The 17,344-nt window shown below is 38.9% G+C and overlaps 1 protein-coding gene across 4 annotated transcripts in view; it reads right to left on the reverse strand.

The window, feature by feature from the left end:
* Positions 1-13,429, reverse strand: part of Not11 (CCR4-NOT transcription complex subunit 11) — a 172,708-nt gene extending 159,279 nt beyond the window's left edge. For 3 of the 4 annotated variants that reach the window (XR_016549416.1, XM_090404488.1, XM_090404487.1), the window contains exons 1-2: positions 13,294-13,429; positions 2,463-2,568 (exon numbers count right to left, since the gene is read on the reverse strand). Coding sequence is in view for 2 of the 4 variants with exons in the window: in XM_090404488.1 (XP_090260614.1) it covers positions 2,463-2,568; positions 13,294-13,331 (144 nt within the window). In the remaining 2 variants the exon portion in view is untranslated. Of the gene's footprint in view, positions 1-2,462; positions 2,569-12,977; positions 13,022-13,293 lie in introns of those variants that run through there. The other variant, XM_090404489.1, reaches the window with a different exon arrangement.
* Positions 13,430-17,344: the final 3,915 nt, after the last annotated feature.

Below are 17,344 nucleotides of genomic sequence, written 5' to 3' on the forward strand. Positions count from 1 at the left end.
ACAAAATCATGTGGGTGATACGATTCAACATCACAGGAAGTGACATCACACAGCAATCAAAGCATCACCACACATAAGACTATGAATGGATGCACCACCACACTGAAAAACAGAAATCATTCCATGGCAAATTTGAAAAACATCAAATTTCAAAAAGGAAACAAGCCAGGTAATATCCAGAAAAACTGCCACATAATCATTACAAGGCACTCAATGAAATGATAACCTTTCTACGATGCTTTTATTTATTCATAACAGTTTCACCTTCATTATTTGTAATCTATAAACCATTAGTTTAGCCCAGAATATAATAAATGCTATATATTAGCATTTCTTTTCCTTCTTCAAACAATGATCCATTATTCACTAACTTCGAATAAGTATATGATATTCATAGAATTTTTTGTTTTAGAAAAGAAATTAAAAGTTCCCTGAGTTTATTTCCACCTATGCTTGGCAATTATGCAAATTGAAAGTTAAAGTTGAAAAATTTATCATTATCCAGGTGAAAACTAATAAGTTATACTGCATCCTATATATTCATCTGGTACAATGACTGTTAACTTAAATACACTAAATAAATACTACCAGTGACATCTTCATTAAATTAATGAAGATGTCACTGGTAGTATTTCTTCACTTCCAGTAATGAAACTTAATATTCAACTTATTAAAATGTGCAATATCAAATTTCCCTTGATGTGGAAATATCAGCTGTTATTTCTTCCAAATTACATTAAATAATAAATTAATATACCATGGTGGGTATAAAGCTGAGCAGATCTATTTTGGCTTATATAGAATGTCCACTAAAACTGACACCGGCTTCACAACCACAAAACTAATCCAAGAAAAGAAAGCACAACTTGCATCAAATGAACCCAAAAAAACACCAAATCTTTAAAGGTAGTGTTTGGTACTTGTTAGCCACATTTCTGGTATTAGTTTTTTCATGTTTTGGGATGTTTTTTATGTTAAAGTGGTGATTTGTTTGTTTCAGTGATTTTAAATGGTCAGGTTATCTCTCAAGGGCAGCACTGCTGCCCTAACAAGTACCAAACACCTGTGGTCCTCAGAAACTAACCCACACCCACCTGTGCCTCACCTAAAAACATCTACCTAGTCATCCTCTATTGTTCTCCACCTCAAAAAGTGATATTACTGGACAAACGATGCACCACACACACTTCTCCCACCTACCCATTTTCACTTAAAAACACCTGCCCACCCTGGCTGTCACATCACATCCACCCATCTTCTCCAGCTCAAAAAAAAAAAAACAATATCCACACACCAGTTTCCATCTGTAAACATTCACCCACATGCCTTATCCAGCAAAAAATATACCAACCTTAAAAAACACACCTGCCAACAAAGAAACACCACCCACTGTGCCCACCTAAAAAAAAAAAAATTGCTGCCTAAAAAAACCACCATGCTCTCACCTCCAAAAGACACACCTACTAACTTAAAAACCATTCAGCCTTCCCATCCCCTCAGAATACACACTAAAATACACACCTTAACTACAAAATGCCAACACACACCTTCGTCATACCACATTCATCATAAAAAAATTAACTGCATTTCCTAATATAATGCAAACACAAAGTAACAAACTAACCATCACAAACAAGAACACAATAAAGAGACAATCTTACAACCCAGTCACTTAAAGAAACTTGACTTAAAAGCATGAAAAGCAAATAACCAGCCAAATACCCAGCTAAAATTTAAAAAAAAAAAAATTATCTGCATAACAGTTTCTCTTCTTTCACACAATGGCACATATTGGTTCCAAATCTTCCACTCTGCAGCATAACGGTTGCCATAATGATGTATTTGCAGTGGTCTGAATCGCATGGCTCACCATGTCACATGATTTCGTTTAAATTGTGAGTATTGGAGAGCAGGTTATCATGATATAGTCATACCCAAAATTTTCATCTCTGTGAATAATGTTCTTCTTCTTCCTAACATACGTCCTACTTGGTGCAGGGTCCACTGCGATGAAATGATGAAGCGACTTTGGAAGATCCCAACCAGCTTGTCGCAGAGCTTGACATTGGGGAACACTGTATGAAGATGAAAGACAATTATGACTGTAGCTGTGTGTTCATGGAACAAATTCGCCTGTTTTGAGGAGTGAAAAACCTGAGTTACCAGGAGGGAAAAAGCTCTCCATCTCCATATGAGACCGGTTAACTCACCTTTAGTCTAAAAGACCTGATAAAGGTTCCTCATGTCATAGATAGGAATGAAGCCCAGGTCTTTCTGACCTAAGGGATTTGTCTATACTGACTGAACTACAGAGGTTCCTGTGAAGAATGTTATACAAATTATACGAACATTATTTTATAAATATTCAGCAACCATTATAGAATATTAATGAGAAAATCTTAAGCATACTAAGGAAAGTAATATTTTAGCAACCATTAAAACAAATTAATTCTAAAGCATACCAGTGCACAGGCCACACGAAAATGATCCTGTTTCCCAAAGTAGTGATGAAGGCTTGATGCCAGTGTCTCAAAGTTTTGCTGTTCAGTTGATTCTTCCTGGATAACACTAAACACAAGAGAGAAAAAAATAATAATAATAAATAATTAATTATATAAGTATAAGAAAGAGAAAGAGATAACCACGATATCTTTCTTGTGATTACGTGATTATATCATTCAGTCTTATGTCGCAAGTATCCTTAAAACAACAGAGATAACCACATTTGCTAGTACATCATGATGGAGTAACATCACAAAAGAAATATCAATCACTTTATAAGTCAACATCATGACAAATAAATAGTGAAAAGTAGTTGGATATGACTTGAATAAAACTGAAGAAAAGGTAGATTAAGGGACTGCATATTTCAGATTAACATAAGCAAAGAAAGATTATTATTATTATTATTATTATTATTATTCAGGCCTCCATGGAGTCAAAAGAATCATCGTGGGAGGTCCTTTCTAAGAACATAAAGTCTGTCAAGACTCATCGAGGGGAGATCCCCCCAAGAAACACAAAGTCTATCATACCACTCCTTAAACTCATTGACCGTTCTCGCTCCCACCACTCCATCAGTAAATGCATTCCACAGTTCAACCACCCTCCACACAAAGAAACCACTCCTTACCCTCTTGCTCACAGTGTCCTTTTGTAACTTCCAGGGATGGCCTCTTGTCATCACTCCATCCCGCTATTCAACCAAGCGAAAGAACTCCCCAGTGTCAACCCTGTAACCACCTCTCAACAGTTTAAAAGTGTCAATCATATCACCTCTCCTTCTTCTATCCACCAAACTCTGCAGTCCACATTCCCTCAGCCGATCCTCATAACTAACATTGTATAGTCCTGAAACCATCTTTGTTATCCCCTTTGTACCCTTTTCACAGTTAATTTATCCCGTTCAAATCCTGGAGACCAAATCTGAGAACAATAGTCCAAGTGTGGTCTGATCAGAGACTTATACAATGGAATGATAAACCTCTTATCTCTGCAGATCAGTGTCCTTCTCATAATTGCAGCAATCCTCTGTGTTACCTTCACCACCTTTGCAATATGTCCCCTAAACTTCAGGTTTCTATCAATCATCAACCCTAGATCTCGTCTCCCTTACTTCCTCCAGTATAACTCCTCCCATAGAGTATGCAGCATCCCATCGATGTTTCCCAAACCTCAAGACCTTACATTTTGCTGCATTAAACTGGCACCCCCCCCATTCATTTGCCCATCCATCTAGCTTATTTAAATCCTCTTGCAGGGCTACCACATCTGCACTATTACTAATAATCCTTCCCAGCTTCGCATCATCCGCAAGCAACTGAATATCCCCTTGCAATCCATTGGCAATGTCATTGATATCAAGGTTAAACAATATAGGTCATAGTACTGAGCCCTGTGGGACCCCACTTGTAACCCTCTGCCTCCTTGAAACTGCTCCACCATACACAACTCTCTGATACCTATCAGACAGCCAATCCTGAATCCAGTTGGCCAATCTGACATCCAGACCCATGTGCTGCAACTTAAATATCAGCTTATAATGTGGCACCCTGTCAAATACCTTCGCTAAGTCTAAGAAAATTGCAGTATATGCCTTTCCCTCATCTAATGTTCTTGTAACTTTATTATAAAAGGCTAGCATATTGCTAAAACAAGAGCGCCCTTTCACAAATCCATGTTGACTCTCACAGATAACATTACCCTCATCTGCCCAATGCTGCATACGGTCCCTCACTACTTTCTCCAAGATCTTAACAACTACTGATGACACACAGACTGGCCTATAATTAGACACTTCCAGACTGTTACCACCCTTATGCAATGGCACTATCTTACCTTCCTTCCATTCCCTGGGCACCTTTGTCGAAGCCGGACTTTCAGTGAAAAGCCAGGTGAAAGGCACTGTCAGTTCCCTAGCACATTCTCTCAAAACTCGTGGTGAAATACCATCCAGTCCCACAGCTTTACTGACATCCAGAGTACTCAGTACCTGAAACACTCTGCTCCTGTACCTCTAAACCTCGAACCAACCCTATCCCTCTAGCATTAAAACTGACTCCTCTAGGATGAAATACTCCAATAAAGTGTTCATTGAACAATTCCACTATATCCTCTGCATCAGTCACTTTATTCCCATTTTTATCCCACAATATCATTCTTCCACAGTCATTTCTCCTCCTACTGGCCATATAGCTAAAAAATTCCCTAGGATTTTCTTTGGATCTTAGGGCCAATCTCCTCTCATATTCCAGTTTTGCTTTCCTTACCACACTAGTCACTCTTCTGGCCTGTGTCTTATATTCTTCATGCATCTTCTCTTCACCTGTCTCCTTATATCTCTTCCATAGCCTCTTTTTCATATGCAATTCCTGTTTAATATTGTTTGTCATCCACTTTACTCCAAATTGTGTCTTCTTCTTCGCTCGTGGTATACAACTTACCATTGCTGCTAACAAATATTCTTTCACAATTTCCCACGCTTATGATATCCCGGCCTTCCAATTCCTCCCTCCATGAAACTTCCCGAAGTTGACGTCTAAGACTATTATAATCACCTGCATTATAATTCCACATAAGTTCCCGTCTCTTTGATACTCCTGCATGTCTATTCATTTTCCAAGTCAAAACCATATGGTCACTCTCTCCAACTGGTGGGAGAGATGTCAACTCAGTTATTATCAACTCTTCTGATGCTATAATCAAATCCAAAACTCTTGAACCTCTTGTTCCCTCTGTTGCATGTTGCCTAAGACATTTATCCCTCAAGAATTCTAGAAATTCCATTCCACTATTGCTACATGCATCTTCCTCTCTCCAATTTATACTACTGTAGTTAAAATCTCCCATAACAATCATTCTTCTTGCACTTGCCAAACTTAGCTGTCTAAACATTTCCTGGTCCCCATCTTCTGTGCTCCTGGGTCTGTAGCAACACCCCACTAAATATCCTGTCTTGCCTACCTCTACCTCACACCATATGCTCTCAAAATCATTTGTCTCACTTCCTTCCAAAGCCTCCACTCTTAGAGGACATAGGTCATCACTTATCATAAGCAGTACCCCACACCACGATTTCCCCTCCTATCCTGATGAAAAATGCTATACCCAGCGACTTCTATTCCTGTTGTTATATCCCCTTCTGTCAACCACATCTCAGTGATCGCAATAATTTTTGGCCAGGCTGATGTTATCTGCGCCACCAATTCCTCTCCCTTATTCCGGATACTCCTGGCATTAGTATAAAGCATATAAATGCCATTGTTTCTATACCCAGCATTATCCCTTCTAGACTCCAATGGGCTCAGTGTTACCTGACATCATCTCCCTTCTTCCAAGTATCCATTCCCACAAGAGGCCACCCCTACTATCATCCTCTGGGACACACTGACTTGTTCAGAACAGCAATCTCTCCAGATGCCTACATCCTTCCTCATTCAAATGTAAACGGTCTCTCACATACAATTCCTCTCTTTCCTCAAATGCACTCCAAGCATCCACATATACCAGTCCTCTCTTGTCACACATTCTCGCTATTATGCCATTCAATATCACCGCTCTTCTGCTCAGCTCATCATTATCATACCTAGGCAACATGCACACTACTTTTCCTCTCTCTGTCTTCTTCTGTATATGCTTATCGTATTCTGGATTTTTAGTTTTGCAGCAATACATAATCTAGCTTTGTTAGCTAAGTGGGGTGCAGATAATGACTTCTTTATAAGCAAAATCATTCCATACTGAACTATGTGATAGCATGGGTGATTTATTTAATTTTATGTTATACACTTGCTTAAGAATAACTATTCTGGCTGGAACAAATGATTTGAAAGGAGAAAAGTATGGTATGGGGAAGACATGAAAGTTACTGAAAAGTAGCAAAAGAAAAGAGTGAGAAAGTTAACACAGTGTGGCAACATCTATTGTTGCCACAGTATGATGGAGATGAATTAAAAAGGAGCATGACAGCAAATAAGCAAATGCATAGGTCATGTAGGAGGAATGATGAGTTTGTGAATGTGTGAAATGAGTTTGAAGGACAAAAGGAGTTATACAAGGCAGAGGGTTTGCATTTGGATGGATTTGGTATTCAGAGTCTAAAAAAAGTGTTACTGAATGAAGTGAAAGTGGAAATGCAAAATCAGGAAAACCAGAGCTTTCAGTGGAGAAAGCGCTAGTTTTCCTGATATGAGTGAATACAAAGATACTAGTGAGGCAGCTGAGTGTAGGAGTGTGCAGAGTTTAAGTTCGTACCATTGGTAATGTGTAAAGTATAAAGTGTAAGGACAATTATAGGCCTAAGAGACTACTACAATTCATGTACCTTAAGCCAGCAGCATTTGGAAGAAGGCAGAGGAGTTTTTAACATTGTTAGTTCATCTTGGCCAAAGGTTATTATTATTATTATTCCGGGCAACTCCAAGGAGTCGACAGACTCATCGAGGGAGGCCCTAACATCATGTCAAGAACAACTATTTGACATTCACACAGTATCTATCATACCTTGCCTTGAACTCATTCGCGGTCGTAGCACCCACCGCAGACTCTGGCAGCTTATTCCACTCATTCACCACTCTCCAAGTAAAAAACCTAGCACTAACACCTTTGTTAACCACATTCTTGCCCAGCTTCCATGCATGGCCCCTAGTCCTCCCACCACCAGTCCTATTTTCAAAAATATCTTCTGGATTAATCTTATAGTAACCCTTCAGTAATTTGAATGTCTCAATCATATCACCCCTTTTCTGCCTATCGACATTTTTGCAACCCACAAATCTTCAACCTATTCTCATAAGGTTCATTCCACAGACCTGCTATCATCTTGGTAGAAAGAAACCCTGGCGTCAATAACTGGGCACAGTAGTCCAGATGGGGTTTTATCAAGGCTCAATACAGAGGAACAATAACTTGTTTGTCTCTGCATGTTAAAGTATTTTTCAGAAGCCAAGTGATTTGATGAGCTGATTCAGCCACTTTTGCAATGTGCCCCCTAAACTTCAATTCTCTATCCACCAACACTCCCAAATCCCTGGCCTCATCAATCTCCTGGAGTACGGTTCCACCAATGTGATATACTGCTGCTATTCTTTTCACCCCAAAATGCATAACCTTACACATTACCACATTAAACTGACATCCATTTTTCCTAGCCCAGTCCTCCAAACTATCCAAATCATCCTGTAAAATTTTGACATCCTGTGCACTCACAATTGTTCTACCCAACTTTGCATCATCAGCAAACAAGTGAACACTTCCTCTCAGATCCTTTCCTATATCATTGATGAACAAATTGAAAAGTAGTGGTCCAAGAACAGAGCCCTGCGGCACACCACTAGTCACAAGCCGTCTTTTAGACTCAACTCCTAAATAAACCACTCTCTGGTATCTCTCCATCAAGCACCCTCCTATCCATCTCACCAACCCTATATCCATCCCCATCTGCTCCAGTTTACTGAACAGGGTTCCATGTGGCATCCTGTCAAAGGCCTTGGCAAGGTCCAGTAGAATCACTGTAAACCCATTATCCTTATCAAGTTCAGCCGTCACTGTGTTATAAAACATGAGCAAGTTACTGAGGCATGATCTACCCTTCACAAAACCATGTTATCCCCCATACAACATTTTCATCTATCCAATCCTGTATTCTTTTCTTGACTAATTTCTCTAAGACCTTGACAACGATTCCTGAAATGCTAATTGGTCTGTAATTTACAACAGCAGTCTTGGAACCACCTTTATGCAGTGGAACTATTTCCCCCTCTTTCCACCCCCTTAGGACTAACCCAGACCCGAGACTCAAATTAAACAAAATGGTCAAGAGTACTGAAAATTCTTTAGCCGCTTCTCGTACAACACAAGCTGGTATAACATCCAATCCCACAGATGTATTGACATTGAGGTTATGCAATAGACTACTCACCTGCACTTCATTCACCACAATTCCCGTATAATCTACTGGTTTATTTGTTTCTGCAATGTCACCACCTGGATGATATATTCTTGCAAAGTGTTCACTCAGTACCTCAACTATATCAACTGATTCAGTTACCTCCCTACCATCGGCATTCTTTAAAATCATTCTGCCATGTACATTTTTCCTTTTACTTGCTACATATCTAAAAAACTGTTTAGGATTCTCTTTAGCCTGCATGGCCAATGTTCTTTCGTAATCATTTTTTGCTTTTCTTATCACACTCGTTACCCTTCTGGGTAACGAGTGTGATAAGACCGTTCATGTGCCTGCCGGTCACCTTTCTCCTTAAATTCCCACCATAGTTGTTTCTTTTTTGCAGCTCAAGCTTAATGGTGTTATTCATCCATTTAACCCCTACTTGATTTATTATTCGGACTCTAGGTATACAGTCAGCCATTGCTTCATGCAAACACTTCTTAACTGCCTCCCATGCACTATCAACTTCTAGTCCTTGCAGTTGTACATGCCATGGCACTGAACCAATCAAACTCCTAAGCTTGTCATACTTTCCAGCCCGATAATTCCACATGTACCCTGTCTTAATTGTAAATTCCACACCTTTTGCCACTTCCCAAGTCAAGACCCTGTGATCACTCTCCCAATTGGTGGCAATGTGGTCATATTTGTTACAGCCAAATCCTCTGTAATTACTAGGTCAAGCACTCTCTGACCCCTAGTATTTTCCATTACATGCTGTCACAGATAGTTATTCCTTAATAACTGCATAAAATCCAATTCCTTCCTCCCATGTGTCCTCTCTTCACTCCAATCAATGCAGCCATAGTTGAAATCTCCCATAATAATTACCCTCCTTCCACTCATTTCTTCTATTTGCTTATGCATACTGTATCCACCATCTTTTCCATCATCTGGTCTATAGCAGTAGCCAATTGTATATTTTGTTCTGCTAGCCACAATCTCACACCAAATGGCCTCAAATGTGCTCTTTTCTCTATCCTGCAATTCAACTTCTATTCTCCTTGGCTGGAGCTCATCAGCTATCATCAACAATACTCCTCTCCCCATTTTATTCTCCCTGTCATTCCTGAACACACTATACCCATCACATTCAATCCCACTAGCTATATCATCTACAGTTAGCCATGATTCACTAATGCCAATAACCTGTGGTCTGGAAGTGCCAACCATGGCCAAAAACTCTTCCTTCTTGTTCCTAATACTCCTAGCATTAGTGTACATGAATTTAAGACCCCCATTAGCCCAATCTCTACCTTGATGCCTTATATTAACTATCCCACTCTGATTTGTTGTCCTTATTCGCTCGAGCATATTATACTCATTCATACATTCAACTGCCTCCCTAAGGTCTGTATATCTACTCCCTCCTCTTAATAAATCTAGTTTCCCTGATTTTGCACATCCACTACATTCAGCAACACTTTTTCAAGTCTCCTTACACCGTATCCATTCAAATGCAAGCCATTCATCTTATATAGATCCTTTCGCCCATCGAACTCACCCCACACGTCCACAAATTCCACACCACTCGTCATACATAACCCACGCATAAAGTCATTTGCAAGGTTATTGTCATTAGCGAGACATGGCTGACAGAAGTTGATATAGTTAGTGGAAAAGAATGTGAATGGTATAGTATTTTTAGGGAAAATAGAGATAAAATAATAGAGGGAAGGATACTGTTGATGCTAGCTGATGAACTGCAACCAAGAGAGTAGGAGTTCAACTGCAGGCTAGTGAAAACAGTGCATTTGAGGCCATCTGGTGTGAAATAGAAGCCAGCAGGACAAAATATATAGTTGATTGCCTTTATAGGCCAGGGGATGTGAAGGATACGAATAGTATGCATTGGCAAATAAGCTCATTTAGTTGAAAGGGAGTAATTATTACGGGAGTCTTCCACTATGAGAACATAGATCAAAAGGAGGAAAGGACACATGGGAGGAAATGGAGTTACTGAGGAATAATTACCTGAGAAAGCAAGTGATGGAATGTACTTAAGAGTCTAAAAGTGCTAAATCTGGTAAATGCATCAGAGAATTTGTCTATAACCAATATAACCATATTGCCTCCAACTGGTAAGAGTGACCAGTTGGTCCAAAGATGACTAAATGTGGAATTTTCTGTTAAAAGGAAATATATGTGGAATTACAGGGCTGGTAAGTATGACATACTTAGGAGACTGCTTGGAGCAGTGCCATAGCATGAGAAATTACAAGGGCTTGATGTTGATGGTGCATGGAAGGTGGTAGAGGAATGTTTGAGAGAAGTAATGGCAGACTACAAACATACAGTATAGCTGTGTACAGCTGCCACCCAACTTCCTTTTACAGTACACCTCGAAACCCACAGAACAAGTTTCCTCTCCTCCTCATTCATCCCTGCTACTGTAGTACTGTGGAACAGTCTTCCCCTGATGTATTTCCCAAGGAATACAATATACAGGTGTTCAAATCAAATGTAAACAAGTTTCTCCTTTCACAACCCATCACCCATATATGGTACTAACGTACTATAGGTTGACCAGCCAACCTCCTATATATGGGGTCAACATAAAAAATTAAAAATTGAAAAAATAAAAACCAGGAGGATAAATCAAGTGAGAGTTAAATGGATGAATATCATCATTAAGCAGGAGCTACAAAAAAAAAAAAAAAATTTGTGGAGGGAATTCAAAGATAATGCTGAGCAGTACAAAGTACAGGCAAGAAGAAAGACTAGTATGGTAAGAAAGGCAAAATTTGAGTATAAGATGAAATTATTTCAGTATATTGCAAGTTAAAGAAAGAATGGTTACAGAAGAATAATTTTAATGAATACCACGAGTACAGAGATAACAGAATCAGATGAAATAGTTGAGGTAATAAGTGAACACTTTGCATGAACATATCATTCAAGTGGAGATATTGCAATAACAAGAGAGGCAAAGGTTTATATGGAAATAGAGGTAAATGAACTGGAGGTGCATAGGATATTGAGAACCATGACGTGAATACAACTATCAAATTAGATTGTATACCAGCTCAAACTGGCAGTGCCTTTGAAGATGTTTAAGTATCAGCTCCAGGATGGAAAGAGGGAGGGGGGGGGAATGGTTCCATTGCAAAAAGAAAGCTTCAAGAGTGAGGTAGAAAATTAACAACTAATCAGCATATCAGGTGTGGTAGTCCAAGTACTGCTAAAGAGGAAAAATAAAAAAGACTGGGTAAATAGGAATCTCACCTTTTATAATAGTGACAGCCAAGTTGGATAAAGGTAATGGGTTTACAGTGACACTGCTGAACTTTGCAAAAGCTTTTGACAGGATACAACATTAATCAATAAACTAAAGCAGATGGGGACGGATATAAAGTTGGTGAAGTGGATAAGAGGGCAGTTGATAAAGAGATACCAGACAGCAGTTTATTCAGGAGTAGAGTCCAGTAAAAGGCCTATGCCATAATCTGCCCCAAGGTTTTCTGCTCTTGGGCCACTACTATTTAATTTGTACATTAAATAGTAGTGGTAAGAAAGGAATTAATGATATAGGAAAGGATCTGAAAGGAACTATTCAGTATTTTGCTGATGATGCAAAATTGGGTAGAGCAATAGTCAATAAAGATGTTAAAAATTTGCAGGATGATTTAAATAGACTGGCAATATTGACAAAGGAGAAGAGATCTCAGTTTAATGTGGCAAAATGCAAGATTACCAGTTGTGTACCACACTGATGGACCTGTACTCCAGGAAATTGATGAAGCCAACAACTTGTGGATGTTAGCAGATAAGGAAGTTGAAGTTTAGAGAGCATATTGCAAAAGTTGTTAAAACAGCTCATCAGATTAATTGGTTACTGAAGAACACCGTGATGAGCAGAAACAAGCAGGTTATTATGCCTCTTTATAAGGCTTTGGTAAGATCCCATTTTGATTACCGAGCACAGATCTGGTCACCTGGATTTCATGGGGATGAGGAGGTGAAGAGGATCCAGAGGCAAGTGACTAAGATGGTGGCAGGTCTAGGAGATGCTAGTTATGAGGATAAGTTGAAGATTTGTGGGCTACAGAAATTGGTTCACAGGCAGAAAAGTGGTGATATGATTGAAACATACAAATTACTGATGAGTTTTACAAGATTAATATAGAAGAAATTTTTCAGATTTCGTCTGGTGGTGGAAGAACTAGGAACCATCCTCAGAAACACAGCAAGAGTGTAGTTACCCAAGGTATAGGGACTAGATTTTTTGCTTGGAGAATGAGTGGAATAGATTGCTAGAGTCTGCTATGGATGTATGACTGTGGATGAGTTCAAAGCAAAATATAGATACTGTGTGAATGTTGAATAATGTATGGAATATTGTTTAGGGCCTACCTCGATATGTCTAAGGACTCCATGAAGTTGCCCATATAATAATACTGTTCAATTATTAATAACATCTTGGAATGGTCGCGATTCAGCTTATTTCAATAAAATCAGTAGCGCAGTAATTATTTTATTTATTTAGATATTATTTAGTATCTAAATAATATATAGATACATTGCTAACCACCAGAAAGCCTTCTTTTCCCCACAACACACACATACATCTCAGATGAAGCTCTCTTCCCATAGAGCAGATGGGATGAAGATTGCATATTTATGTACGCAAAAAGATGCACGTCTGATATCATTTTTTTTTCGGTTCACTGGATTTAAATGCATCTTTAGCAATATCGTTGGTATAAGCATTTTAAACAATTACTCCTTCCCCCTATTGAATAAAAGATATCTATCCACATCAAGTGAAAGATACAAAATCTTCATCTTGCCGCCAAATTATAAGCCCGCAACCACATGCTTACATCTCAGCTGATCTTTCCTACCTTAGTAAAGCAGAAACTTCTTTCACGGAGAGCGCCATGTAACAGTTTCAAACAATATAATAACAAGTAATTAAATAAATTCCTCGCGAACACGTTGCTATAATTTAATACACATTAAAAGAAAACAAACTTCCATGCAATACACAGATTGACACTGCTGCCATCTATTATATTAAACATTTTCCAACCAATTACATGGGAATTGGCTCAAGACTATCATATAATTAATTGTATCTGAGTATATAATTAATTCAGTGTATATGACAAAACTGAGTTTACGGTACATAAAACCCGAGTTTCAGGTTTTAGCCACTTCCACTGAGTTACAGACGCTCTCTCTCTCTTTCTCTATGTCGGGGTAAAAATCTCTTGCCCATGATCGACTAACTCGGAAACCAGTCGAAGAAAGGCTTAGAAAATTATAGGTATTATTTCTGGAAAAATTCCCATTTTACTCCTCTAAAATAAACTATTATTTTAATGGCTAATATAGCCTACTTTCGTTTAGGAGTGCCCTTTTTTTTCAAGGTCATTGGCTCTTTACCCAAAAACATAGGACATTACTGAAGTGTTATAAAACTAATATATGAAGAATAAGGATTAGAAAATGTTCCTTTACTCGGCGACTACATTTGAACATAGGCTTTCCTTCGGCGATCAAGTGTCGTAGAGTGCAAACGCCACTTCCACTGAGAGTCGCAAAGGCTCTCTTTCTCTCTCTCTCTCTCTCTCTCTCTCTCTCCTGCTCTTCATTTCATTTTATAATAGAAATTAAAAAATAATTTTAATCGTGACATGTTCGCTTATGTATCTCAAGTATCTTCAGTTGTTCAGGAGTGACAGGGAGAATAAAAGGGGGGGAGAGTGTTATTGATGATAGCTGATGAGTTCCAGCCAAGGAATATAGAAGTTGAACTGCAGGATAGAGAAAAGAGCACATAGGCCATTTGGTGAGAGATAGAGTCTAGCAGAACAAAACATACAATTGGGTTCAGCTATAGACCAGGTGATGGAATAGATGGTGGGGATAGTATGCATAGGCAAATAGAAGAAATGAGTGGAAGGAGGGTAATTATTATGAGTGATTTCGATTATGGTAACATTGACTGGAAGGAGGAGAGGGCTCATGGGAGGAAGGAATTGGATTTTATGCAGTTATTAAGGGACAACTATCTGCTAGAGCATGCAGTGGGAAATACTAGGGGGAAGAGAGTGCTTGACCTAGTAATTGCATCTGAGAATGTGGCTGTAACGATCATGACCATGTTGGCACCAATTGGTGAGAGTGATCATAAGGTCATGACTTGGGAGGTGGCTAAAGAAGTGGAATTTACAATTAAGACAGGGTACATGTGGAATTACTGGGCTGGTAAGTATGACAAGCTTAGGAGTGTGCTTGGCTCAGTGACATGGCATGTAAAACTGTAAGGGCTGGATGTTGATAGTGCATGGGAGGCAGTTAAAAAGTGTTTGCATGAAGCAATGGCTGACTGTATACCTAGAGTCCGAATAATAAATCAAGTAGGGATTAAATTGATGAATAACACTATTAAGCTTGAGCTGCAAAAAAAAAAAACAATTGTGGAGGATATTTAAGGAGAAAGGTGACCAGCAGGTGCAGGAAGAGTATAAAGCTCAGGCCAGGAAGGTAACAAGGGTGATAAGAAAAGCAAAAGTGGATTATGAAAGAAAATTGGCCTTGCAGGCTAAAGAGAATCCCAAACAGTTTTTTCAATATGTTGCAAGTAAAAGGGAAAATGTTCATGGCAGAATGATTTTAAAAAATGCTGAGGATAGGGAGGTAACCGAATCAGTCGATATAGTGGAATTACTTAGCGAGCACTTTGAAATAGTATATCATCTAGGTGGTGACATTGCAGGAATGGAAGAAACAACAGCTTATACGGGAATTGTGATGAATGAAGTAGAGGTAAATAGTCTCTTACAGAAACTCAATGTCAATACATTTGTAGGATTGGATGGTATACCAGCTCATGTCGTACGTGAAGCGGCTAAAGAATTGTCAATGCCATTGACCATTTTGTTTAATTTGAGCCTCGGGTCTGGGTTAGTCCCGAGGGGTGTGGAAAGAGGGGAAAATAGTTCCACTACATAAAGGTGGTTCCAAGGTTGCTGTTGAAAATTACCAGCCAATAACATAACAGGAATCGTTATCAAGGTCTTGGAGAAAATGGTCAAGAGGAAAATACAAGACTGGATAGATGAAAACGGGATACTGTATCTGGGACAGCATGGTTTTTTGAAGGGTAGGTCATGCCTTAGTAACTTGCTCACATATTATAACACAGTGACGGCTGAACTGGATAAAGGTAATGGGTTTACAGTGATTCTACTAGACCTTGCTAAGGCCTTTGACAGGATATCACATGGTATTCTAATCAGTAAACTGGAGCATATGGGGATGTATATAGTGTTGGTGAGATGGATAGAAGGGTGGTTGATGGAGAGATATCAGAGAGTGGTTTATTCAGGAGTAGAGTCCACAAGACGGCCGATGGGCCACAAGAATCTGTTCTTGGAACACTGCTGTTTAATTTGTTCATTAATGATATAGGAAAGGATCTGAGAGGAACAGCTCATTTGTTTGTGGATGATGCAAATTTGGTAGTATAATAGTGAATGCAGATGATGTCAAAATTTTGCAGGATGATTTGGATAGATTGGAGGACTGGGCTAAGGCGAATGGATGTCAATTTAATGTGACAAAATATAAGGTTATTCATTTTGGGGTGAAAAGATTAGCAGCAGTTTACTACATTGGTGGAACTGTACTCATCCTACTACTGAGCAGAACGGCTCATATTCTAGGAAAAGCATTCATCGACACGGTTCCGATAGAGGTTATGACAGGAAACATCAATCCCCAGAGACTGAAATTGCTCCATTTAGGCAGAAGCACCTAAGAGAGCAAAAATCTCGTTCAATGCTAATGAAATCAAATGTCAGAGAAACGCATTTTTGATTGGTAAATTTTCGGTCGGTGCGTGAAAGTAATTACTAAAGAAAAAGCTATTCGGTCTCATTTTGGCGATGTAAAATTACCTAGAAATAGTGGATATTATAGATCCAGCATTATGTTAAAGCCGAATGTTTGCAGAAATTTGTGAAAACTTCGTTTCAGAGGCCAGTGAAACCTTAACAAATGCACAAATGAAAAGTGAACCTACGGGCGCTTGGGCAGCAACTCCGATTCCGAGGATTGTTTTCTCTTAAGCTCTCAGGCCAACTTTTCCAAAACTTTCATAAGTTTCTACAAAAATTCCACTTTGAAATTATATTGGATCTTTAATATCCACTTTTACTGTGTAATTTTACATCTTCGAAATGAAGTCGTATGGCTCTTTCTTTAATAATTAAAATAGAATAACATAAAAAAATCAGACCTCCACGGAGTCAATGACTTATCGTGGTAGGTCAGTTAAAAGGTGAAAAATCACTATTATTCACATTAGCTGGGAAATGCAACGCAAAGTTATTATTATTATTATTATTATTATTATTATTTTAACGGTGTCTCCATGGAGTCAAAAGACTCATCGCGGGAGACCCTACATTGACACACTAACCATTATTTACACAATACCTGTCATACCTCTTCTTAAATTCATTCACAGTTAAAGCATTCAACCAGTTCTGGCAAAGCATTCCACCCATTCACAACCCTCCAAGTAAAAAATCTAGTCCTAACACCCTTGTTAACCACACTCTTACACAATCTCCAGGGATGGCCCCTCGTTCTCTCACATCCTGTATTGGTCTTAAGAATATCATCAGTATCAATCCTGTAAAATCCCTTTAACAATTTAAATACCTCTATCATATCTCCTCTCCTACGTCTATCAGCTAGTTTTTGGAGCCCACAGATCATCAATCTATCCTCATAGGGAACATCCCACAGACCTGCAACAATCTTTGTAACCCGCCTCTGAATCCTCTCTACCACTTCCGCCTCACCAAGAAATCCTGGCGACCAGATCTGTGCACAATAGTCCAAATGCGGCCTTATTAATGCCTTATAGAGTGGAATAAT

This window comes from Typopeltis vanoorti, chromosome 14 (genome assembly GCF_054136105.1).
Source record: "Typopeltis vanoorti isolate ZY-2024b chromosome 14, IOZ_Tvanoo_1.0, whole genome shotgun sequence".
Classification (NCBI taxonomy): Eukaryota; Metazoa; Arthropoda; class Arachnida; order Uropygi; family Thelyphonidae; genus Typopeltis; species Typopeltis vanoorti.